At 37.2% G+C, this 27,567-nt stretch overlaps 1 protein-coding gene across 4 annotated transcripts in view; it reads right to left on the reverse strand.

Annotated features, from left to right (window-relative positions):
• USP10 (ubiquitin specific peptidase 10) overlaps positions 1 to 27,567 on the reverse strand; it is a 55,026-nt gene that overhangs the window by 18,380 nt on the left and 9,079 nt on the right. For 2 of the 4 annotated variants that reach the window (XM_075766014.1, XM_075766012.1), the window contains exons 2-5: positions 15,031 to 15,099; positions 11,898 to 11,943; positions 5,982 to 7,007; positions 256 to 347 (exon numbers count right to left, since the gene is read on the reverse strand). In XM_075766014.1, the coding sequence (XP_075622129.1) occupies positions 256 to 347; positions 5,982 to 7,007; positions 11,898 to 11,943; positions 15,031 to 15,099 (1,233 nt within the window). Of the gene's footprint in view, positions 1 to 255; positions 348 to 5,981; positions 7,008 to 10,973; positions 11,087 to 11,897; positions 11,944 to 13,294; positions 13,372 to 15,030; positions 15,100 to 27,567 lie in introns of those variants that run through there. The other 2 variants (XM_075766013.1, XM_075766015.1) reach the window with 2 other exon arrangements.

The following is a 27,567-nucleotide window of genomic DNA, read 5'->3' on the forward strand; positions in this document are numbered from 1 at the left end:
ATATTTTGACAGAGGTAACAGAGACAAGCTTCAAACAGGATTGTGCAACCAACTGCAGGGGAACCCTGCACACATGGTTCAGCGATCCAAAATACCCCTGCATTTCTAGATGCTAAAACATTTTAACCACAGTAGTAGGATATGGGAAGACAAACACTTTTATAGAATACTTACCAGAATAATCCAGAAAAACTTTGACAGATATAATATACAAATTTTAACTTAAGTGTAATAATTTTTCGAAGGGAAGGATACAGCATTGATGTAGCACCAGTTTCCTTTGTTGATCAGCCCTCGTGGTTGCAAAGACACTGGTTTATGTATTAGTCTTACATTTTCCAGTATTTCTGCAGAATGAGAAACAGTAAATTGAACATCAACAAAATGCACATGGTAGTCATCAAAACAAATATCTGTTGATGCATTAAAAAAAATAATTCAAATCAATTAACAAGATTCCCAGAAACTTTAGCAAATAATTTTTGCTCCATTTAAACACTGCTCATATTTCAAATGAGACATATTTCTTCAACCGAAATCCTGGAATTTGCGTCAGGACCGTGCTGGTACAAAAACTAATCATTGTAAATCATCTCAACATTGAGAAGATCTATTTGTTTTTATTTTTGTTTTCCTAAAATCAGACATGTTTTTTCATATATAGATACATATATCCCATTAGCTGTTAGCCCTTGCCACCGCTTTTATGGAGTATTTCCCAAATTCTTCTGCTTGGACAAGAGATGATGCTGAAATAGCGGTCTCAGTTTACACGTTTCAACATACGCTATCTTACAACAAAAATATCTTAGTGCAAACAGGACAGATATCAACATGGTCTCCGGAACAATGTTTTATTTACTGCTTTAAGACTTCCAAAATCTACAAGATAACAGGCTTACATAGTACAATGCCTACTGTTTTCCTGCTTTCAAAAACTTCAGCAATGGCCCAAGTTTAAAAATTAGAAACCACTGCACATAAATAAGTCTGTTGCAGTTATGAAACTGAGAGCAACAGGGGGAGTTTTTCCAGGAAGTCTGACCTGTTATTTAGGTACCTAAATAGAAACTGCTTAAGGAAAATATTGGATCTGGTATATTTTAAATTTGCAAAATAAGAATAAGAGGTATACAAGACAGAATAAAAAATGCAAATAAACATAGTGATTGTCTACCAAGGGGGTTATTTATTTTTATAATAAATGTGAGGCCCTCTGAAGACCTTATACGCTACACTAAATAAACTGAAGAGTTTAAGCTATTCTCTAGAAGGACTATCTAAACCGACAAGATAACATAGGTGGAAAAGCAGAGACACAAAGCCATAACTAAGCAGAGGAGGTGGCAGAATTATAAATAAAATCCATGTCTTTACTTCCAAACTACCTCTTTACCTATAAGATCATATTTCCTGCTGACGTCATCAGTCCTAACCAAATAAAAACATGCAAAAAAAATAGAAAATATTTAAATCAGTCTTCTGTTACATAAAGAACCTGACACCTGAAAAAGCAGACAGCAAAAAGATGTAAAAGGGAAGATGTTAGCACCCAGCACAGATACAGATGAAAACTCTTCTGTGTTGAAATATGTTATTGATGCTGAAGTATTTCAGACTATATTGTTAAAGCAGCAATGTGTTGTGCACACAATCTTTCTGTTAATATACCTAAGCACTGTTGAAAATTAGGATAAAAATAATGAAAAAATTATGTTTTTAATGTCTATCAATAACTTCTTATGCAAACTGTATTTTTTCCCCATTTTTGTATCATACTAAATAAAAATATTATTAGGAGCTTTAGCATCCTCTTGTGGTCATAAAAATGCTTTGTAAACAGTGTTTCTTTTAACATAAAGAATTATTTTTGTGTACAGCAATTACATTTAATAGCACATTTTCCTCTCGCGTCTAACATTTACACGGTAACTACAAGAACTTTTACAAGAGTATCAGAAGAAAATTACGCTTACAACCATGAGAAAATTTTCTTAAAATTTCAAAACCTGTTATAAAGTCCACGTCACTAACCAGAAAGATTCACATTCCCTTTGATGGATATTGAACTGTGACACATGGCTCTGATTTGAAAACACATCTAGAACAGTATTATCATGTTCAGAAATTTCTGTTGGTAAACAGAGAACATTTTGCTGAAGTTCATTCACTAGGTGATGTTATTACAAATACCTGTCAAATTTAAAAAATAAAAAAAAAGGTAATTCCCTCATCAGTGCAAATCCAAAGTTTAACAAAAGAGAAACCCTGTGGATATGGTCTCCATACCCGAAGAGATGCATGTTACAAGTTACCATTTTAATGCTTAGCTTGAGACTGTTATTTGGCAAACATGACGTGTGTCACTCAGATCTTGCATGCCTCCATCCCACATCTACTTGCTCTAGTGCTTACCCAGCTTTATAAGAAAAAAAAAATTAATATGTAATATTGAAACATCTTTGTTACAAATTGAACTAAATCATTCTTGTCTTGTTCACTACAAGAGAGCAGTGAATTGCCATCTGGCTTTATGAATTTGTTTTACATATTTGAAGTTACACCCATGATCATTCCAACAACCTCATCCAGGACAAAGTAAATCCAAATTTTCCATGTTTGCCAAAAGAGTATGGGTTTTAAGTCTTACTTTTGTTTTCTCTGCTGCGCTACTACATCTTCCTTCAGAAGTAATGCCCAAAGACTGGCATTTTCATCGAGTCCTCAACAGCAACAACAGAATTATAGTTCTCTTCCATATTTTCCATATAAATTGGTATGAACGCACACTGGAAATAAAACTTAGTCGTCTTCCGCTTTACTAAGGGACACTTATCAACTCCCTAGAACTTCCAGATACTTTTCTTTTCTTTTTTTTATTTCCTTTTATTTCCAACCATCTGTTCTTTGTACTGTATGCTTGCATTTGATTTCTGTTCTGGTGTATCCTTCCACACTTGCAGCATTTATTGGATTCCCCTCCTTCCAATTTAAAATCATTTCAGACTTAGTCAGATCTTAAATGTTCGTGTTCTTCAATTCATCCGAAATTCTGCCTGCTGTAAACAGCACTGTTAATTCCACCATCCACAATGAAAACACTACAAGAAAAGATGATTCTGAGAATCTTTTTTAGATTCTCCCATTGAAATTTCTACCAAGAACAGTTAAAAGACTACTCAGAGAAGAGCTAGTTTTCCAATCACTTATTTCCCTAGCTTACTTAGAACATTACACTAGGTGTTATTAACTATCATCAGGTTACACAATAGAGGGTAGTAATTGTGAAACATGGCAAGCGAAGCCTCCGAATTATACTTTTTACAAATATGGACTATTTATAACCTTACTATCCCTTAGATACAAGTTATTAAAATATTTGTCCTAGCATCTACATCAGGCTAAGGTGTATAGTTAATAGGGTTGTCCCTTTCTAAATATGCAAGCGCTGTACCTGTACTTCTCTACTATTCTGTTATCTGCCTTGAGTTTTGCCAAATAAACATCAATGGTTCAGTATGCTTCGGGAATTTCTTTAACTTGTTCACTAGTGTTGCCAGTAAAGCCTCTCACCACACACCTTAGCCACTTGCTAAAATTATCTCTCCAGTAATTTTTCCTCATCAAGATTAACATGAAATTTGTCTGTTTTATTTATTTTCTAGTCCTGATCTTCACCTCCTTATCTTGTGTAGCTTTCGTTTAAATGTGAGGACTAAGAAACCACAGACCTTCGCAGGTTGAATCAAGTAGCATTAAACAATCTTCACAGGTTCAACCTGTGAACCATTAACCTCCCTTGTAATAACTGGTGAAATTAAGGCACAAACCAGCAATTTGTCCCTGGAAAAGTAAATTATCTTGTGTCCTGAGCACATGTTCTAAATAAAAACTGTACAGAAGGGCCTCAGAGCTCCAATGTTAAGTCAGAATATTTGCTAATTTTGCTTGCTAAATTTGAGATACTTTAGATCTAGATTTTACCTGTGTTTAGCACCCTATGGCACTTGCGGTCAAAAATTCATTCCAGTTGGCATGAGTTGAGACTGGTGAATTCCCAGCAAATCCAACAACAGGATCTCAACCCAGCCACACAGAAAACAAGGAATACAATCAGCAGCACAGGATTGCTATACACCCTTATACAACGACGCTAGCCTAGGCAGAAGATTTGAAATGAAACATGTACAGAACAGAGCAAATGATCTGTCTGGAAATCATAAATTTGAAACTCACCTAACACATTTTTGAGTGTGGGTGTATGAACAACGCACTAATGTACCTATTTTCCAAAAAGGACAGAGAACATTAAGAAAAAGAACAGACAATAATGTCACCTCTTTCCACACAGCAAAGCACTGATTACACAGCATTCAGATCTTCAAGTGAACATTTCATACCAGAATCAGTAGCATTTGAATTTACAGCAATGTAACTCCTACCTAAACCAGCTGCAATGAGATTAATTCCTTCTCACTGGAAAAGAATCTATACTCAGATTATTCCTCTGCAGAAGAAAACTGTGTAAAAATTACATTGCTATTTTAATACATTAAAGACCAAATAAAAAGCTCTGCTCCCACCTGGTGGCAAAAAATAGTACAGAAACAGTAAAAGTCTAACAGTTAACTTAAAGCTGAAGCGACTTGGAAAAGATAAAAACCAAAAAACCTTTTTCATCTATGGCAAGCAGTTCTAGCTTTATGGGTGTCACAAAATAGTTTTAAATTAAAATTCCTTACCAAATGATAGCTTAAGATTTTAAGAGTACAAAATACTCGACACATACGAGTTCATACAAATCATTATCACTTGCTTATACTTTTTTTTTTACTACAGTCAAATACATCTGTGACACCTAAGTGAAAAATACACAGATAAGTTATTCTGACAGCTTTCCTCCCAACAGATAATTTTAAGTAATGAAATCATTACTGAGTAAGGAGGTGATGAGAGGCAGGCATATACTTCTGCGTATTCTGAACAGAAATGTCCAGGTCAGCTTCTGGTTAGAGTAGAAAACTTTGACTTGAAGCTGTCACACACAAAATGTCGTTGTACTTGTAAATTAGCTTATAGCATAAATAGGAGTTTGCAAAAGACTTTTGACATATGGACTATTTAATAAATTTAAAATAATGATTTTTGTTTCAACACTCATGAATCAGTGACACAAAACGCAACCAACTGGGTATTCTTCTTCATGTTTTCTGACTCAATCTGCAAAAAGGATCTCACACACATTCTAGCATTTCTCATTGAGCCACAGGACCAACGGTGAAAGCCCTTCTATCACACAGCGCCTTTCCTGATGTACCCTCTGGACAGTTTCTTATGGTTATTCTTGAACAGGCAATAGCTAGCAATGCTTCTGAATAAAACAGTATTGTTTATAATGGTTAAGGATAATTCTTCAAAATTTGAAAGACAAAGACCTCTCAAACAGCAAATCAATAAATATAAAAACTACTTCCTGAATTAGAATTTCTGAAGCAGGACCTATTTAAATGCTATTCTTAAGCTACTGTAAGTGTCCAGGAATTTCAGCCACCTTGGCATAAATATATTAATACTCTTCTCTTCTTGTAATGGAATGCATTACAAGATTATAAACACTGGACAATATAACACACCATTTTCATAACTAACATTTCTAACACTTTCTCCCTACTACAGCACCACACAGCTGAATGCAACCAGCCTATTTAAAAATCACAGATCACTTAAACACATTGTTTGACAAGTAGCAATAGTTTTACCACATCTGGGATAATGACATGGTAACGTCTCACTGGGATCTTTACTCAGGGGGATACAAAACTAACTTATTTAAATTACATCTTTCATAGCAGCGTTTGACAGTCATCCTATTAAGAACATTAACAGAGGAATCTTCTCTGTCGATATTGCAGCACGCTCCTGTTTACAAGCAGAGTTAATACCCTTCCAGTGTAACATCCACTCGTGTGTATTAACTATACCTGCAATCTTTATGGCTACAGGATCCTCTGAAACTGGAACAGGTCCCTCTTTGACTTCAACCTGTTTTTCAGGGACCAGAGTAGATGTGGCAGGAGGGGTATACTTAGTCTCAACATAGACCACAGATGTGGAAGTAGAGGGCTTGGAATTGTGAAAAAGACTAGCCCACGATTTTGCAGGCTGATTAACAGGGACTGATCCTGCAACCGGGACTGTTGCCTCAGTAGTAGGTGAAGCTTCCTCAGGCTTAGCTTGGTCTGAGTCAGTGCTTTCCACAGTGTGCAATTCTACCCCATTGGCAGCTGTGTCCTCACCAGAGGATTCAAGTGTTTGTCCATTAGTAACGCCAAGATTTTCAGTAGTATCAGTACCAGCATAAGACTGTACAACAGCTGTCCTTAAAGGGCTATCTCTGCCAGTCTCTGAGGGGATGCAAAACTGTTCAGAATTAGTAACACGGCATACCTCAGGCTGCCCTGCAGTCCTGGTATTGTCTAGTGCGCTAGAAACAGAATCATCAGAGACAGCTTCATTAATGAAGTCCACAGAATTGTCCGGGCTGTTGCAAGTCCTTGGTGTGGCCAGGGAGGGTATGTCTCCCGTCAGTTCCGTATCCTCCGTGCTTATACTGTTTAGTCCCGATGAATTTGCATGGCCATTTACAAGAGCTTCTGTGGGAGTGATGCCGTCACCGACATCTTCCAAGTAATTGTAGTATCCAGGCGGTCTTTTTTTCTTCTTTTTACGCTCCCTTTGTCCAAGGCCTCCAGACAAGCCATCGTTTTCAGCATTAGAACTGCTGTCCAAAGTGAGGGTTGGATCAGTGAACTGGCAGTCAATGGAGTTGTAGTTTGTTTCACTGAGAGTATCATCAGGGGTTTTCTGAGCAGGTGCACAACTGAGAATGAATTCTGGAGCCTGAGGATTCAGAGTACTTGAAATACTGTAGTCAGTGTTATTTAGTACAGATGACTGTGTCTCGATAACTTCATTAACACCAAATTCAATTCTCTGATACTCTTCCCCTAGACAAGAGAAAGCAAACCAGAGTTAGTGAATGACATCAAAAAGCTACAAAATCAAGGGAACAAAACCCGTATTTTCCTGCAACTCAAGAAAACAAGCTACATTCCCTCAAACTAAAATAATTCTTATTCTCTATCTCCATCTTGAAGACCATTTCAAAACATCATTTTCTTAAAGACAACCTGAATCATACACTGTTTTCTTAAGCAGAGTATGTAATTTTCCAAATCACCGCACAGTTCTTGAAAACAAGACCTATTAAATTCACCTATTAAGAAAAATTAAAGCCCAATGACTTTAGCAATATTCTGTATTAAGTTAATTACTGGATAATGGCATATAAAATATGGTGCAATATTTCACTCCACAGTTCTAAAGCCTGTCTTTTCCACTGACAGTTACAAAATCCAAGCCTTTAGCTGTTTAACTTTTAAAAAATTTCCACATATGGAGTTCAGTTTTTGGGCGGCTTATTTGGTTTGTTTTTCCTGAAATACTCTAATTGTACGGAAACACTGCAATTACACTTTTTAAACTCTAAGTTCATCAATAACTTACTTAATCACAGTTGAATTTATTACTATGAGAATATGATATATATGACTATATGATTTTATGACAAGAAATACAACAGATAGATCTCAACCTAAGTCAGTGTTCAACTCGTACATACAAGCAGTATTGAAAAATTTATAAACAGGATTGGGTTCTCCTTGGTTTTGTTTTGGTTTTTTGGTGGTTTTTATTTATTCCTTTATTTAATGTGGAACTTTGACATGCTCTTTAAAGAAATGCTAAAAAATATTCTCATGGCAAGCTGCAGTATCACAAAATATTTTCACTGACAAAGTACTAAAGTTTCATGGAACTTAATTGTTTTATAATGCACTTGTGCTAACTAGTAACACTGAATACTTCAGTTACAACTACTTCTGTAACTATCAAATAAAGAGGTAAAATTAATGAAACTGAGTCTCAGGAACGTTAAAGGTAAGCTCACATTTTAGTACTTTTTTGCAGGTCTTTATGATATGTAAGTTACTGTTTCAAACACCTTTGTTTTAATATTTTCTGTTTCCTCAAAGATGGAGGAGTTAAACCTCCCCCCCACATTTCAAATTTTTAAAGACTGTTACTAGAGAACTAAACAACACTAGATACTATTTCCAAGGGAATATAAATGGATACACCACGAAACTGTAAAGATTTTTTGCAACTTACATTATGTGTTACATGTCAAGAGATACATGTTTTCAAGTGTAGTACAGGCACTCATTGAAAATGAGTGTTTGGGTTGTTTTGGGTTTTTGGTGGGTTTTTTTGTTTGGTTGTTTTTTTTAAACCCAACAAAAAGCAAGCAACAGTTCCTAAGGAAAAAAAAAAAAGTTATTCATACACCTATGGGAAATAAGTCTATGGGAGGACAGAGTCTACTGGAGAGTATCTTGATACATAACTGCTAACATAATTGTTTCAAAACGCTCTAAATACTTTCTAGAAAAGTCTGACAAAAATTTTAACTTAAAAAAAACCAACTCCCAAACAAAAAAAAAACAGTGACAGAAACAAGATCTACAGGGTATGTATTTTTTTTTAATATCACATGAAGGGTAACAAAACATTCAATGTGTGTTGAGGTCTGACTTACACATGCAATACCAAAATATTATGAATTAATGAACAAAGATCAGTCTTATATACTATATTATATATTTTACATGGTCTGTAGCTCACACAAAATTTTGGAATTTAACTTCATGCCAAATCACAGTAAAAAAAGTAAATACAGATGTTAATTGCTCTTAACACTTGGATTTGTTAACCTAACTAAATGAGAAGTAAACACATCTCACCTATCAATTTCAACCTTGCTGCCAGTCAGACTGAAGGAAACTTAAAAAAATAAAAAAAAGAAAAGCTCTCCATACACATCCTATTTCTCTAAATCATGTTAACAAGAGCCTGAATTTCAAATTTTCTTCACCTCTCTCCTACACCCATTGAGAAAGCACTTTATAACACCATGCCTGTTGATCCACCATTCACCAACTACTTCGGCAATCACTGACTAGCTATCACCAACAACAACAGAGGGCTTAAGTTCCTTCTAAAAAAATCAGGAGCCTACAGGCAGGGAGGTGGAAAGCTGCTGCCCGATCTCCACTTAAGAGGGAAGGGCTGGGAGATCTCGAGCATCACCTAACTGCTTAGCAGCAACACTAGCTGGCCACCAGCGCTATACGCCAGCTGACCTGTCAGAGCACACACAGCTCACAACCAGCCACAGCTTCATTTCCTTGCAAACGCAGGGCATGGGGTTTTAGGGGACACAGGATACAAATCCACAACAAAACTATTCCTCATTAGTTCATCTGCTTATGGAGCAACTTGTTAGTTCAAGCATGAACCAAGAGCTAGTTCTTTACCCTTTGTTACAGCAGTAAAAAGCACAAGCAACAACTGGTAACACCTAACATTCCTCCAACCACGATAAGAATGAATTACTGGCCACATTTCAAATCCCTACAAATTCAAAGTAGTCTGAGACTTCTGTATCTTTTCCAAAATCCCAGCTAAAAAAATAGTAATTGCCTTAAAACAAAGAACGTGGTTTCCCTTTGTGGGTGAGTTACGTTTACCACAGCCAAAAGTGAGAGTTCTCACTTCTGCACTCCTGTCCTGCTCCTCTGCTCTCCTGCAAGCTAACCTAGCAAAAAAATAACCCAAGTGAATATTTTTTCTCCTGCTTTGGTGAACTCACCAGCTTAACTGTAGACTAGACAACGACAAGGGCCAACTCAGGGCAAGTGGGCAGCAGAAAACAAAGCACACCCCTTACAATTATGGCACTATGGTAATTTAGTTGAAGGTGCAACATGAACATCATAGGGTCAAATCTTGCCAAGAGCATAACTGATATTCTAGCATTTAACACACAAATTAGGAAGCTACATCTGAGGAATTAAACTTTACACCTTACAGCAGGATTAGAATAATAAATACCAGTAGTTACTGTACAGTTAGTCTATAGGATGACCGGCAGAAGCTCATTTATCATAAGATTGTGTCAAGTTCCTTGGAAAAAATGAGAGGTTATTTTTTCTATTTGTTTTGACTTTCCACTTTGCTTCTGGGCATCTTTGTTTCAATCTAGTTCACAGTGCTATTTCTGAATGGACTGAAACAGATATATCTGTCATGAACAACATGACACGCATATTGAAACAAGTATCAACAGATGCTCCAAGGACAAAGTCTATGTTCAATAACAAAAGCTGCAAATTCATAGCACTAATTAGTGTGAACAGAGTTCTGCACAGTAGAGCTTCAGCCGTGACTTCATTATTCCTAGTAAGTATTAACAGATCTTCTAATTCCATAATAAAGTTAAATACTGAAGATAAATATAGGGAAAAAATTATACTACGGGTGGGGGTGACAACACGGTCAATGTGTGTCATCTCACTGTAATTATAAATACTCTGCATAAGCATCACATTCCATTTTAGTTTCCACAGCTCCTTAGGCAGCCATCACAGTGATAATATGCATGCACAGTACAGTGCAAGCTTGTTAAAGACATTTTTCAGGCAAAACCTAATTTGCTGTCATTACCTAATCTCAGGGCTGGGAGGGGTTCTCTCAGGGTCTAGGAATGATCTGAAAAACATTTGTACAAACCAGCTTTCTGTATGGCTTGCAAACATTAAACTCTCAGTCTTAAAGAACAGAACTTAAATCCATAGTTAGACAAAGCCATGTATGACTGGATGCCCCTGTCATCAACAGACAATTTGTACCATATGGTCCTCTTAATGAAGATTTCAAACTCCTACTTAAAACTGTTACTCAGGGTCCTAAAATTGGTCTTGTACTAAATAAAGCTCCTGAATTTTCAGAAATATTGCATACCTGCTTTCAAATGGGACCTGTTGTCCTTCCTTATGACTAGCTATCTTATTTACCTTTAAATGCAAAGCCAAAGTCGCTAAGCATAATGATCAGGTGTTCTTAAATGTTAGTATGTGCATTTTGGTCCTCTTAGGTACTTTTGAGAAATGTCCAGTCAGACACTTGCATTATTTTGAAGGAGATCTGGATGTCATTTGTATCATTCTCATATACATCTGGGTAAGTCTCAGCTTCCTTGCTCTACCCTGCTTCAGGGAAAAAACAAACACTAATTTACCTGCTGCTTAAAATATTGAGAAAGTTTGGTTTAAATATATAGAATTATGATCACATGGCAACTCCTACTCAACTGTCAACTGTATATAACTATGAAGGCCAGGTTTCTTTTTCAAGTTGTAAGGTGTATGGGTTGAGACAGAGTAGGCACATGACTGTTAAAGCTTTAAAACGTGAACTCTGTGATGCATGTTTACGTCAAGAGTCATACTGTCACCTAAAAAAAACCAACCCCAAATTAAAAAAGTAGCTGAGCCAGAGAAAGAGTCAAAGGGAACACTGAACAGAGCACTGCTTGCAGAGCTGTCTTCAGGTTGCAACTGCCAGAAAATACTCATGCTACAGCTCTACACTAGTTACTTATTTCTTCAGTACAAGTTCTCTAGCAAGGTTCAACCCCCCATTTTTACAGCTACCTCCTGCAATATTTCAGCAAGACATTAAGATTGTGTGGTAGCACAATCAAGGAGGAGTAAACATGTCCACCCTAATTAGCTGAAGTTCAATGCAGTATTTTCAAATACCGTCATGGACCTCATTCAATAAAGGTGTTTAAAAAAAACAACCTGCAAAGTATATGCATATACACATGCTGAATGAGTTCTCAAGATTAAAGAGAGGTTGTAGTAAGTCTAAGGAAAGTGTCACAACGTTTAATTTTTAAAAAATGGATGTTGGTTTCTTACCATTGTTAAACTTACCTGTGGACTTAATACCACACGAAACTGTTTCATTGTACGGGGGGAGCTGTACAAAAAATAAATGAAACTTCTTTAAAGACAAAGCAACTCTATTAACATTTGATATCAGTTTCATTTGAAACATATGAATCCTTTAAAAATAACATCATTATTGAGGTTTGATTTTCTGAGAGTACGTCTTGAACTCATGCTTCTATATTTATCAAATCCCACACTGTAGCTTCAAGTGTCCTTGTAGATTACCACAATTACGGAAAGATAAAGATTATCTTGGTTACACACCATAGGCTCATCAACTTCTCAAGCAATTCACATCACAGCATCAGGATCTTCCTTCATCAACAGTAACTCACCATGATTTTAAAGTGAGGAACATAGCCTCTTTTTTGACAAAAACTGAAGGTAAACAAAATTACCTGTGAAAGGATGAAACAAAATTTTGCACGGACGATAATCACACTTAAACCTTTTGACTCTCAACCTGGTTCAGCTATAGCATTGCCCCTGAAATGTTTCAGCTAAGGTGTATTCTTAATCACATTTAACAAAACCAAAAATTTTTGATCGTCAGCCTAAGCATAACGTAACCACAGCACATAGTTCCTACCTGGATTGTAAGTATTTCTAGTACAAAACACTGGCGTCATTTTATGGACTCAGTGGTTGACAGAACTTTTGCTATTGTGTAATCACCACTGGGCAATTTCTAATCCCCCCTTGCCTGCCCCCAAACTCCCCCAGCAGCTGAAAGCCTTCTCTCATGCCTGTGTGAACTGTTGCCATATTGCACTCCAGCAGCTCCTTGGAGAACGGCTGAACTGTTTCTGCAATGGGAGATAAAACTTCAGCAGTATAGCTCAGTTTTATAATGAATATTTACGATATCATTATAATATGATAACAAAGACTTCTCCACTGAAGTCTTCAGTTCTCTAAAGCTACAGATTGCCCTCAAAGCACTGTAGACAACAATGCATCAGATGTCACAAGAAAAATATTCCTAAAATTCCATTATTAAAAAGTCCATAAAAAGAACACATACTGTAAAATCCATTTATAAACCATATATAAATGCATTTATATAAATCCATTTATAAGCCATAATGCATCTTAATACATCAACCTTCCAAGTCAAAAATGAGAATCAATGGGTCAGAAGGAGGCTCCAAGCTGTTAAGAACCTATTACTAATATTAATGTTGAACACAGGTTCAATATAATTTTATGGTTAGAGCTAAAAAAGAACTCTAAAAGTCTATAGTCAACAGTTTATGATAAAACTTGTCATTCTTGTTTTTCTCCTATTCAAAGGGTTTAAGAAAATACGAAGTAAAAAAGAACATTTAAAAAAAAAGTCCACCTATTGATCCCCTACATATCTGTTTAATCAACAGCACCTTTGTGAAGTAGAGATTTCTGAGTCGACCTGTTTCATACAACTGGGTCATCTGAATCATTTCAATCAAGAGGTTATCTGATAGAACATGTATTAAAAATGCCATGTAAAAAGAGACATTCTAGACAACTTCTAGCTTTAACTAGTCCCTTGCCTCTGCCCGCCCTTCAGTCTCTAGGTGACTTCAAGACACCAGCATCAACAGAGGCTGGGACCCCCAGAACTGCCTCCCACAGAATGTATGTCAAACTCCACTGCAGTATTACAATCTCCATCTTGTCCTTCTTGAATTTCACCCTATTTTTTCAGACCACTTTTCTCTGAATTAGCTGCACAGTGTAAAACTAATAAGCATAATTTTTATTTCATCATCCAGATAATTAAAACATTGAACGGAACCAGATCAAGGACAAACTTAAGGAACATCATTCAACACAGTTTTTTATTTTGACAGGTAACCAGTATGTGGTACACTTGAGACAGTTATAAAATGAAGAGTGGTTCAAATGCTGTAGGTTCATGTTTCCCCAACATACTTTATGAGAACAGAAGTCAAGAGATGACATTTTCATCTTCCACAATGTAAGCATTAGCATAGCTGATGTAGGGCACTTAAGGTGACACTACATAGGATGCAAACGTCACATTTCTGCTACTGCATTTAATGGTGGGAAAACAGCAATATCAGAAGAAACATGTGTTACCTGAAGATCTATTCTGCATTACTTCCCACCTACCAGAGAAGACACAAAGCTATCCCTAAAGGCATGCAGAAGCTATCTTGTTCTTTCTAAATTTCCCCTATCCCCCACCCTCTTCCCTTCATGCACTTTTATTATTTAGCAGTATGTTATATTAATTATACTTGGAAGATTAAGTTACAGGAAACTAAGTCACATTAACAATGGTTGTCAGATTTGTAAAATGTGACAAAAGGATTTCCCCATCTACAACTGAAGTGTTCATTTCCTTTATGTTGAGAGGGGAGGAGAGAAGCATGATTGAAAAGTTTGAATAGAAACACAGGGAAGAAAAACATGGAAACTGACGTAGAGGAAAATTATTTTTCAAATTTGGACGTTAGGACAGTGACATAACACACTTCCCTACAAAGGAAAAAGGTTTCTTCACTCTCTGCCAAGAACTACAGAGAATAAGAGTCCACAATACTATCTGTAGTATGTTATGAGCTCAAACATGCAAAGACAACTGTTTCCTCTCTGTGGTTCTCACTGCCACTGTAATTAGTTCATTATTGATCCATTTCTCAGACCTCACACACAGCCTTCCTTGTAAGCTTTAATGGCTAGCAGTGCTCTACTTGTCAAAAAACATTAAGAATCCTTGTGCTTCAAAAGTCTCACAAGATTTAGTAGCCCACCTTTCTTACAACCAAGAATACTGCTGAAAAGTTTTCTCTATATCCACCTCTTAAAAAAAAAAAAAAAGGCAATCAAAGCTGAAGTAATGGGGCTGGATAACTCACTTTCAACTTCCTGTCACTACCATGTCAGCTATTCCAGCTCTAAAGTATGACAAGCAGAATGTGGAATCATTCATTTCTTATTTCTAAAAATTGACTTCATATACATGGAAAGAAGACTCCTGTTCAATATCTTCTGTAAATTAGCAAGCTAAGAGAATGATAAAAAAATTGTATTGTTATATTTCAAATATACAACAAAGAGATGCAGCTTTAACATGTTATTTCTAAAAGAAGTTTAAACTAGATCTTACCTCAACAGAGCACCGTGGAGTCACAAAGAACTGATTAAATTCATCAGGGCTGAACTCCCCAAAAATATACTAAAAATAGAAGAGAAGAATCTTTGTTAAAGAAGGATTTATATCCAATACAATTAATAAATTCATAGTAATATTAAGACACTAGCATTCAAAAATATCTGCATGGTGGGAGCCAGAAACTCACCTGTTTATATCCCAACTCTCATTTTAATTCTTTCCCAAGTCTTTAGCAAAGCACTTCAGGCTCCGAAACCGAATACAATGCATTTTCCCTCAAATTCCCACTACAGGTATCCACAGCACAAATTGCAGATCATCCCATGACCCGTGTTAAACCAGCATTTAGAGCTAAAAGTTACATCAATTCATATAAGCCCCAAACACAAGCTGGTTTACCTTCTAAAACAACAAAGGCACATACCCTTCACAACAGAAAAAACAAGAATTACTCTTCCAGAGTTCTGCTAAACTAATGAGTTACGTAAGAGTAATAATTGTACCACTGCCGGAGTGCACAAGCAGTCCTACTGAACTGAAACTGCCTGGGTGTAGAAAATTACACAAGATCTAAATAGTCACCAATTTTGGTACAGCTGCTCTTCGGAATTTTGTTACTCTTGTGGCTGAAACTCTGCATAATGAACCTAAGATGAAATGTGTTTTTCCCAACATTATCTTCCTGCACACTTTTAGGTATTTTATATATTTCAGAAAGAAAAAAAAATGCAAGTACCTCACTAGACCACAAAAAAACCTCACACTAAAAGAGAGTTTATATTTAGTTTACAGAAAATGAAACATTCTCAATAAAAAGGCCTGACATGTTGGCACTTCGTAACACCTGGAAGTTTCTATAAACTTCCATCACCAGCTGTAATTAGCTGAATAGCATCTGAATATTCAGGACAGCAGAGAGATACTGGAACAGAAAGAAGCTGAACAAGGAGTTGAATAAACTGACAAGACAAAAGGACTGGAAAATACCACCAACACCCCATTCTTCACAGGTAGAAGTATATTCACATTAGGTACTAGTCACAAATGTTACGGCTATGGGTAAAAGCGAGTCAGTTTGGTCCAGTATGTTACAGCTCACCACTCGCTCATCTTCAGTGTACTCTGATGGTCATTTAAGACAATTCTTTGCTATTCTCCACCCTTTCCATCAGAAAACCGGGGCAGGCACCAGCTTTTTCATCAGTGTCAAGTCTTGCTCATGGTAAATCCTTAGCTTGTTTGTATCTAGATGCAACTAACTAGACTGGGAGTTGAATCACGAAAAAAAGTTCTTAAATGTTGAAAAATCATCTCTAGTGAAGTGCAAACTGTTGCCACAAACTCTAGATACAGTAATTCACAGTACTTTTTTTAGACTTTACATGGTTTATTCCAATAAAACTCATGTACTTGCTGTTTGCATGACTCACAGCCATCTACATTCATAAATTTCAAAGTGTAAGCTAAATTCCATAGCAATTACAAAATGTGGTTTTCTTACACAAAAATGTGATTTACACATATATGTCTTGTGTGTGTGGAAAGACTTTAATCATTTTAATGCCCCTCAGCGTTTTTAAATATTAACACAATCTGGTTTAGTTGACAAACAATTCTAACAGTCAAAACAAACTGGAACATCTATGATACAAAAATCTGAAGCACAGTGAAACAGTTAATGCTTTAAATAACCTTCACATAACCAACTGCTAACTACCAACTGAGACAGTACAACACTGAAACAGAACAGGATCACTAAATTGTACTTGAGTGAATGGCTTCACAATTCTTGGCACAGGACTTAAACTTGGCTTATGCTCTCAATATAACCGAGTCATTTTTATTCAGTAACATACCAGCTAGAATTTATCATATTCCAAAAATGTGCCTAAGAAAAATACCTGCTGAATCTAACTAAATTATGCTTTTAGGAGACATTTTTGATGCAGTCATGCAACAACACAAAACAATAATCTCAACTACAGACTATTAAAAACTATATAAATCCAACCCTAATTCCTCCATATAATAATACAGCCTTTTGATTTACCAACATTTTACTATATAATGATGTATTCACATAGGGAAAAGTTGTGTCTATGTAACTGTTTCTTCAGAATTCACAACAGGACTTAAAAAATTTACCAACATCTAACCCAAAAACTAATCCTAGCTAGACTATAGCACAAAAAACCCATCCCCTTTGGGCCTGAAGAAACCAGCATATTAGATTTTATGAGGCTTTATCTAACAATGCTTTATACCTGCAAACTCATGTACTTGCTGTTTGCATGACTCACAGCCATCTACATTCATAAATTTCAAAGTTTATTATTACAAAGTAAACCAGTTAAAAGATCCCTACATAATAAACCAAGAAAAATATTGTTTCAAAATGAACTTATACTGTCATATGAATGATGACATTAATCCTACCCAATGTAACCAACCTTCCTGTCCTCTGCCTCTCACGTCAGCCTTGTCTCTCAAGAAACAGATTTCTGTAAGCTGCGCACACAGCACCCTCTGCTATCATGAATACATTTTCTACCCTTGTTAAGGCACAGCTACGTGCTGAAGTGAAAAAGAACCAAGATCTCACATCACTAGGCGATCTCTACAAAAAGGATGCAGGGTGCGTGGGGGGGAAGCCACTGGATTTTAAGCAACATGAAAAACAGTGCTAGCTCCCTGCCCGCTGTCCGTCCATCCTACATCCCAATCAATCAGTCCGCCTGTCACTATACAACCTCTGTGTAAGAAAATACTTGGTTTTAGCTGTGAAACAGCTTCAGAAAGACATCGCTGTAGTACTTACTCTGAACCATTAATTCAAACTGAAAAGTTTTTTTCTGCAACCGAAATGTCTAAGTAGCAAGCATTTTTAAGCAGAACAGCATTAGGATTTTACAAAAGTAATACACACTTGCGAGAAACAATCTCATTATCAGTATGAGCTTTTGGGGTCCTAGGTTGTACGCTCTAAATTATTTCACCTAATTTCAAAAGCCTCAAAGTTAGGTTTTTTTCAAACTGACAAATAAAATCTAATACTTGGAACAATCAAACTGAAGTTTAATTAAATTACTTACACAATTCCTACCCAAGCTACTCACAATCAGCATTAATTTACCCCGCACTCTGTAAATAACATTTAAAACACATAGCAGAGATACACTAGCACATCTTAAAACTTTGCTGAAGCCATTTCAGACTATTTCAATTCCAATTTTAATATTTTCAGGTTTGCATTTATGCAAGAAACAGATGTACCCATTAGGGCTACATCAAGTTGGTTCCTTTAAACGTCAAACTCTAATCTGCCCTACACTCTATCAATCTCTAAACTTCACCATACAAGCTCCGAGGAAAAAGTGGATTTCAGATACAGACTGCTTACGGTCAGCCCTAACGCAGACAAGAGGCTGATTTGCTCGGAGGTAAGCTGCTTGTCATGCCGACCATTACCCACGCGTCAGTGCATCAACGGCCTCTTACTTCACAGTAACTACAAGTGTACAGTTACCCGAGCAAAGGACGAGCACAATTGCTATGACAATGCATATGAGCAGACAGCTGAATTGGCCCAGTGTCATGGTTTTACCCCAGCCCAGTTTGCAAAATCCATGCCTATGACCATCAATAATACATAAACTTAAGCATGTATGGTAACATACAAACCCAAAATATTAGAAATATTGACAGGGAAAAGTTGAAACTTAGAGCTCTACACAAATTTCATTTTAAGGCAAAAAAAATAATCAAGCTTTCTCCAAGCAAAAATACTGTTTAGCATTAAATTACATATTTCAAATATTAATTTTGATCTATATCCTCAGACAAAAAAGCATCTGCTTGAAAAGCATGCTAAGTAATAGTCAATGGCATAAGTGGAAAGTCACAAGGAAGAGCAGGAATGATGCTTAGAAGAGAGAGCCCAGTCTTACACCAACACTGGATTTGGAAAAAACCTCTAAGAGAACACTAGGGGGAAGTTTTGAAAATTTCTGATTGTAATGTTACCCCTAGACTTACTTTTAAAGATACATAATCCTTAAGAGGCTTAATTCAGAGTCAAACCTGACCTCCCTCTCCTTCTCAAAGTATGTCTGCAACCTACATAGAAGCTTTCTGTTCTGGCTCCTGGGGAGGAATCCTCTCTTACTTTTTTGGGAGCATGTATTTACACAGCATCTCTCCCGCTACTCTCCAGATTATTTAACTCCGCAGAGTAACCATTAATCTTGCACTAAGCATATTCGAAGATCGCTTCTGATACCTCAGTCTGGTGAACTCGATTTCTGCCACAGATTAAGAGCAATGTCAAAACAGTATCATATAAATTTCAACAATCTTCAACTTGCAGCTATATAAGAAAAACAAATAGAAAATAATGGTCTTTTCGGGGGGGGGGAAGCAGGGCATGGGGCTGTGGAGAAGATGAGGCTTTGTGGAATTCTTGGGGGGAATGGAGATGGATATGAATGACACAAAACCCATCTCTACTACCTTTTCACATTCTCATCAGTGTTTCCGCACCTCTCCTTTGGAATGGAAAAACAAAATAGTAAACCCAAAACGTACTGATGGATCTATTCCATTTTGCAATTCACGACTGCAACCCAATTTGACCATTTACTAGAGATGTACAATATGTTAAACGCATCAAAATTAATATGATTTTAATGTGAGTAAACATATACCAACATAATAAAATGCCTTTCTTACACTGCATAATCAGAAATTGATGGGTTTTTCCATCTAGTATTAAACCAATTGCTTTAAAAATAAAATTATTCACAAGGGCTGGTATTTCCACCGCTATGTTAATTGCTAGTTTCAAGATACACGAATTTTAAACTTCTGGGAGTTTTCAAACGTGAATGCCTTCTTGCAGATGCTCATATCTATGAGACCAAGTATGAAAATAAAACTAAACAATGCTTTAATAAACCTTAAATATGAGATAGAGTTAGGTGGGATGCTACACAACATACACAAAATCTCTCCTTTCAAAGATACTGACACTAACAACAACTAGCACATAATTTAAAAAAAAAAAAAAATTAAATATACTTTCTGCAAATTCTAAAATGGTATTTCTTTTCACGTGAAGCTCCTGGTGGCACGGGTACTGCAGTTTTTAATTAAACTTTCTTATGTTACAAGTACTTCAGATTTATTTACCTTATTTCCACATATCAAGATTAGTCAATTAAAGTCTGGGGACTGAATTCAAAACATTCTCATACAGCTCTGGAAAAAAAAAAAAAGTATAACTAGATTCTTGAAAATGTTTGAAAGAACTAGATACAACTGTAGTTCTGAATTCCTTCCTGTGTGACTAAAGAGAGGGTATCAGAAGACCTGCATCTTTGCTGCCTTCTTGAAGAACTTAAAATTGTGAGACTAGAATATTATACAAATACTCTGCAGAGGAGAATTTTTTTAAAAGTATATATATCACATTTGCAATGTATTTTTTCTATAATACAAGTTAAGAATATTGAATGAATGAGACTATTGAAGCTGGTAGAGTGGAAAGGACTTTCAGCCTGCGTCTCCAAAAGCCACTAGCGTGCTGGTGTCACCAATTTTAATGTTCAGTCTGACATGCTGTAAGGGCTCAGATTTCCCCGTGTCAAGTGTCTGCATCCCAACATTAGTTCTCTTTAAAAAAAAAATATTCATGTTAAATACCTCTCTCAGAGCAACACCCCAAACCCTCCTGACTGTCAGTTCCTGGTGTTTCCAGTCACAGCAAAACTGGAATCAGCTTCTAAGTTAAACTCTGTAACACCACTACACCAGTATAACATACATCTGCACTCCAGCAGATTTTACATCACTTTGAACAAAACATTTCATCAATGATATCACCTTCACATCTTCAACATACTAACTGCATCTAGATTATAACATGTAACACAAATTACATAAAACCAATTAACCAAATAAATCTACAAATTTGTTTTCTACCACACAGGAATGAAAGTAAGAGTACTTTTACATTTGTACAATAACTCTGATTACCATAACTGACCAAGTGGCATCTTAGCTACACAGACAAAAGCGGCAGCAACAGAACTAATTCCAAGAAGGGGGGGGAAAAAAGGTTCTCCAAAGGATTAAAATACCTGATCAACAAGCTCTCCTCATGTCAACTGGTTTTTGCTGTGCTCTCCTTAACCACTTAAAAAATGAATGCTAATGTTACCCCGCTGCCTGGAATGAAATCTTCACTGGTATTCCAGTCTAGCAACACGAACACTCTCCTGGAGGAATACAAGGAGGAGGAGTACGTGTTACACAGCTGCTTGTCCTAGAAAAATGGGTAGAAATAGCACTGCTGATGCATCATCATCTTGGCATCACCTGTGCTGCAAGAAAGCTAGGAAAATGAAGTGTCAACCTCTGCTTTCAAGAAGCATTAATGTGGCTTTCATCTAATAACCAACAAGTTCAGATCTTCCAGTCAAATTAGTTTAAGCTGCAAATACTCCCACTTCAACTGCTTTTCCATAAATGAGTTAAAAATACAGCTTTTACTTAATGATAGCAAAAAATAATTCAACTGTATCTAAGCAGAAGGCCTAACAAGTCAAAACTAGTTCATATATAAATTGAAATGATGAAATAGTTTATATATACACCATAAGCTATACAATCTTGCTCACCAATCTACTTCTACAAAGCGTACCTATTCTTAAAGCTATCAGGATAGCCTGGAGCAGGGGGAGAAAACGAACCATTCAGACAGAAGTCTGTTTTCTGGCAAGGAAAAAAGGGCACATTCGTATGACTGCATTTGGGTTTTATTAGCAGAGAAAATGCTCTGCCATTAGTCATCCCAGCAGCAAATAAAGGTATTTCTCCCTTACCCTTTACTCCTCTCTCACTTTGTCAAAGTTTGACAATTCTTTTTTCTGGAAAAGTGTAGACAATCTTTCCTCAGGTCCTCCTTCCTTTTGAGACCGAAATCCACCACGTCTTAGTACATGGATGATTATCTAATTTGATGCCACAAGATTTTCTGAAGTCTCAAATCTCAAGAAACTTACTGCTAAAATGCTTATAAAAACACAGACAAAATTGTGAGACTGAAAACCAGGTTTTGGTCATTCGGGTTCTTTTAGATTCTGAATTTGCAAACAACCACCCATAACCAGGAGCTACAAAGACCACTGGCCATGTATTTACAGCTGTATCACAGCCTAAATAGTACTATTTTAGGCAAACCAGTTTCTGAAAAACCCCTATGTTGATACATCCTCTTTATAGAAAAATAAAGTCTATTTTCATAAATAAAGATGTATGGAAATGAAGTTGTATTTTAAGGGAGAACAGTTGCATATTAAAGCTTTTAACAGTTGAAGACGTAAGGAATCACGAGCTAACTCTTAGTACAGCTTACAGTTCTTTATCACTAGCCTGCAGCTTAAAACTAGAACATTAACAAACCTACATAGTGCCTGAAGAAAGATCAGAGCTAGGTAAATGTAGGTCAACTAAGCCCATGAGTCAGTCCAACTCTGCCTGCCTACCATGTAAGCAATCAAAGGCTCAAAAATATAGTGCATGACTGTACCTTCTTTTTTTTTATTTCCTTCAATTCAGGGTTTCTTGGATGTTATTACAGAATTCTTACAGCTGAAGTGAAGCATTTTCCACACATTTTACATGAATTAATCTGAGGGGAATTTATTCCATTATGGAAAAAAAAAGAATGATTATTTTCAAAATTTTTCTGATCAGAGGGAAAACCAGATCACTAGCGGGTATGAAAGCACAAGTTGGTGAAATTTCAGTTGCAGCCATAGCATTACGGGAAGGACAAGTTTAATGAACCTGACACTATCACGGGGCCACAACATGGATCATGACAGTTTATCCTGAACATTGTAATTCAAGCATTCACAAAAGCAGAAAAGGTTGTGCTCTTTCATTATTGTTAGTTTTCATCAATTACATAATGTATTTGAAGTAAGAGCAACACATCGAACAATAACCATACAAAAACCTGCCAAAACATGAGCCAATTTCTTACACCCAAACAAATTCTGTTTATGTATTCTCTTCATTCAGTTACCAAAAATGAGGTGCTTGTTGGCATTCCTCCATTTCAAACAAACAGCAGCTGCAACAAAGTGCAACTAGCCCAAGGAAGCCTCTAAAAAAGTGCTGATTGCAGTTGGGGGGGGGGGAGGGTGCAGGGAAGGGAGTGGAAGAATAAAAAACAAACCATCGTCTTACACAGACACCACTGCATTTATGAACGAATGCTCCCCAACCACCATGGAAAGTCTCTTATCTTCTGGTCTCCAAATCAGGACTGCCCCAGCAAAAGACCTCTGCTGTTTCACATTTAAAGCTTTCCCGAATTGGTATTTTTCTTCTGTTCCACACAACAGGGGGGAAAAAAAAAAAAAGCAGCACTCCCAAAACTAGACACAATTTTAATTTTTTATTTTGTAAATAGTAATATTATAAAGAGGGTAATGCAGGTGTATCACTTATATGTGATCATAAAGCATTGGCCCAGTGACAGGAGGATTATATCTACATTCTATATACCTTTTAATTTGCATCCTGTGAGAGAGCATCAGATATTCTTGTTTTACTCTTTTTCAAACAGAAGATGGTATCTTCCTTGGACCCAAGTTAAGAACATACGCTCATGTGTTATACAAACCAGAGCTGCAGTGAAGAGCTGTCATTTTGGGACTACAGCGGTGTGCTGGGATAGAATTAATTTTCTTCATTGTAGCTACTCTAGGGCTATGTTTTGGATTTGTGCTGAAAACAGTGTTGATAACACAGGGATGTTTTAGTTCCTGCTGAGCAGTGCTTACAGAGTCAAGGCCTTTTCTGCTCCTCCTATCACCCCACCAGCGAGTAGGCTGGGGGTGCACAAAGAGTTGGGAAGGAACCCAGCTGGGACAGCTGACCTCAACTGTGACCAAAGGGATATTCCATACCATATGATGTCATGCTCAGCATATAAAGCTAGGGGAAGAAGAAGGAAGAGGGGGACATTCAGTGTGATGGCATTTGTCTTCCCAAGTCACTGTTTCACGTGATCAACCCCTGCTTTCCTGGAGATGGCTGAACCCCTGCCTGCCTATGGGAAGTGGGGAATGAATTCCTTGCTTTGCTTTGCTTGCATGTGCAGCTTTTGCCTTACCTATTAAACTGTCTTTACCTCAACCCACGAGTTTTCTCACTTTTACCTTTCCAATTCTCGCCCCCATCCCACCACAGGGAAATGAGCGAGCAGCTGCGTGGTGCCCAGTTGCTGGCTGGGGTTAAACCACAACAAGCAGGAATACCTGGAAAGTGCTTTCCAGACAGCAAGCAAGAGGGAAGATAATGGAATTGTAAGAGCTGACTGCATCAAATCTTTCCCCCTTCCTCCTCTTCGGAGACCAAAAGATGGAATTTCTGCAGCCTTTACACCAGCAGCTCCACCACTACAAGCCTACAGAACATCTGCCAGTGATCCAGAGAAGTAACATTTTCCAACCTATCTTCTTGTGATGTTAATTAAATCAAAAGCCAAACAAAAATACTTTCCTATTAAATTCTCCAAGCAGGCAGTCCTTGCAAATATCAAAAGAAAAATAAATACTTCCAAAATGGGTAGATAGGTCCTTCCTCAGTTCTGAATTAAAGAACAGTGGTTGGTGAAACACCTATAGCTAAGCCTCTATCTTCACATCCTCAAAGAGTTTGAACACACCAGCTTCAAGCTGGTTGCTCATAACTGAGCAAACACATTTACTTCAAGCTCTGCAAGCTCTACTTGCACTGAACTAGTTACTGAGTCTAATGTACAAATTGTAAACTCTTCCTATAATGAAGAAAAAAATAATTAAGACCTGAATTATTCTGATTTACTATAGAATGATAAACAATGAGGAGAGAGAAGTTGGAACATGAAGTTACTCAAGAACACAGCCAGTTTAACTACTATTTTATTATAGGTGGGGCAGGCAAAACAATCTCTTACTAATTTTATCTAATACTTCCCAGCAGAAAAACCTTGGTGTTAGCCACTTTTCTCTGTGTCAGACTAAAACCATTAGGGCTGCGACCTTTTGTGCCAGATTCCTACAGCAGAACAAACTTCTAAGAACACAGTAGTAAAACCAGATTTGCATCTGGAGAACACTGCTTTGGCCACATGAAATAGCAAATTGTCTTTGATAAACTCACAGCAGTCCACCCAAATTCCAGACATGCTGTATAAATCAGCATTCTTCTGAGGTTTACAAAATCTTTATTTAGCAGGTATTTTAACAACCATGATTTTAAAGCATTGTTTTCAACAAGCTTCTCTCAATTCCTCCAGGTGGAAGAACAGCACATGCACTATCTTTTCTACCATCTGCATAGTTCCTAGCATCAAGGAGCCAGGACATTCCTACCCCGGCAAGGCAGGATGCTCAGGGCTACCAGAACAAAGACAGGCTTTCCCTGTAATGGCTTCCAGCTAGCAAGCTTCAGAGGTGCCTGGCAGTGCCCTGGCACAGGAAAGGCTTTCTTTGGTGCTTACTACACCTGCATTTACCTCATAGGCAGCTTCTATCCACCAAATCCGTAACTTAAAAAAGTAAAACTAATATATCTAGAATTGGATGAGGTTATCACAAAGGAAAAAAAGAGAGGTAGAGCTCTGGGAAGAACAAGTGCAACAAGACCCAGAGTTTTAAGAAATTAAACAAGTTTGAATACAAGCACATTTTTAAGTGGTTCAAGGAGATTACAATTGGCTTGATGAGGCCAAACACGGGGAACGAGTTAGTTGAAGAGATGACACAGCATCTGAAGTTATTCATAGAGACAGCACAGGAAAAAAAGAAATGGAAAGAACTGGTCTGTGCCTGCCAGATCACTCTCTTCTCCAAAAGCTGAATTATCACCCAAAATTCTGGAATCGTATAATCCTTCTACTGTTGTCAGATGTCTCCAGTTACAGCAGTGTGTATCTCAGCTCCTTTAATGATGCTCCCTCTGTTGTGAATTGCTCCATGCGCTTGAATAGCAGACGCCCTTTCCACGTATGTAAAGGTGCTCCGCTTGCAGATACAGCATATGAGATTCAGAATAGCACCCTATCATTTAAGATAAGGAAATTACACTAAAAATTACAATTCTAAAATCATGTAATCAAAAACAAAGCAGCCCAAAAATTAAGACTGCTTCTATCTTCATTTGATTCCCACTAGTTTGTGTATATACAATATAATCTTCACTTATTTCCACTATTCACATCTTTGCAGAGGACTAATACCTCACAGGATCAATACAGACTCATGCCAGGGGACGATGCCACCCTGGTTAGTAAGACGACAGCTGTTCCAGTTTCTCAAGCAAGCTGAAAAATACACTGGAAAATAAAGAAAAGTGGGAAAAGAATGAACGGATAGTCCCTGAGTAACTGCAGCTCAATATTGTGGAAAACTAAAATCTCTCCGTAACAGCACCATGGCTAGACAAGTCACCCACACAATGCTTTTCACAAGCAATTACTCAGGGCAGGATTTAAGATGGCTAAGATTAGGTGAAGTAAAAATTAGCTATCTGGACTCCATCCTGACAAGGAATACAGATTAGCACCTTCAGAAGGCAGTTGAGCCCACCCACCCAGGACTGATATGCCTCTTCTTAGCATCTCAACCCTAAGTTTCAGAACTGCTGAATGGTCAGAACTACAGCTGAGTGAGATTTAACCTAGAAAGTTTAGCATTAATCTACATGTGGTGCAAAGTCCTATCAAAACCAGCCACCAAGAATAAAAAAAGACAGTGCAAAAGCTAAGGCTACCCAGAGCACGTACAGGGGTAACCAGAAAACACTGGCTGACCACAAAAAAACAAGCACCACCTGCTCCATCCACCAAGGCTACACAGTTTTTACTCTCCTTTTTGTCTTGCTGGATTCACAAGCCCACCTCCTCTTCTGTGCCACTTCTAGCACAGACTGAACTGATCAGCAAGATGATTATATTCAAATTGAGAGAAAATGATCCAGATGATTATTTATGTTTTTTACCCGCACTGGGGGAAGGAGAGTTAAGAGAAGGTGAGGAACCACTGAAAAGCAAAAGATGCAACTGGCCAGGAACAAGAAAGAATGAGACTTTCCCCTTTGCAAGTTGTGAGCTGCCAAAAATGGGTTATAATCTCACAGAGACACAGCTAAAAACCAACCAGAGAACTTGAAAAAACACAATGACTCAAGGGGATCACGGAAATGAAACTCAACTACCACCACATAATAAAGTCTTCCATATTTTAAGCTCTGTAACTGCTGAAGTTTGAGAGTAATTCTACAGAGGTTCCTACTCTATTTCCTCTCTGCAGGAACTCAAGCCCCTTCCACTACTTCACCACATGAGATGCGTATGCTGTATGTCCCCTGGCAGACAGAAAGTGAGGACATCATCTACTGTTGTGATTCTCAGCATATAAGCAGCCATCCATCTCCTCTACCAGCCTGAGGTGTGGTAAGTGGCAGGTGGAAACCTGA

The sequence above is a fragment of the Balearica regulorum genome, chromosome 13 (genome assembly GCF_011004875.1).
Source record: "Balearica regulorum gibbericeps isolate bBalReg1 chromosome 13, bBalReg1.pri, whole genome shotgun sequence".
NCBI lineage: Eukaryota > Metazoa > Chordata > Aves > Gruiformes > Gruidae > Balearica > Balearica regulorum.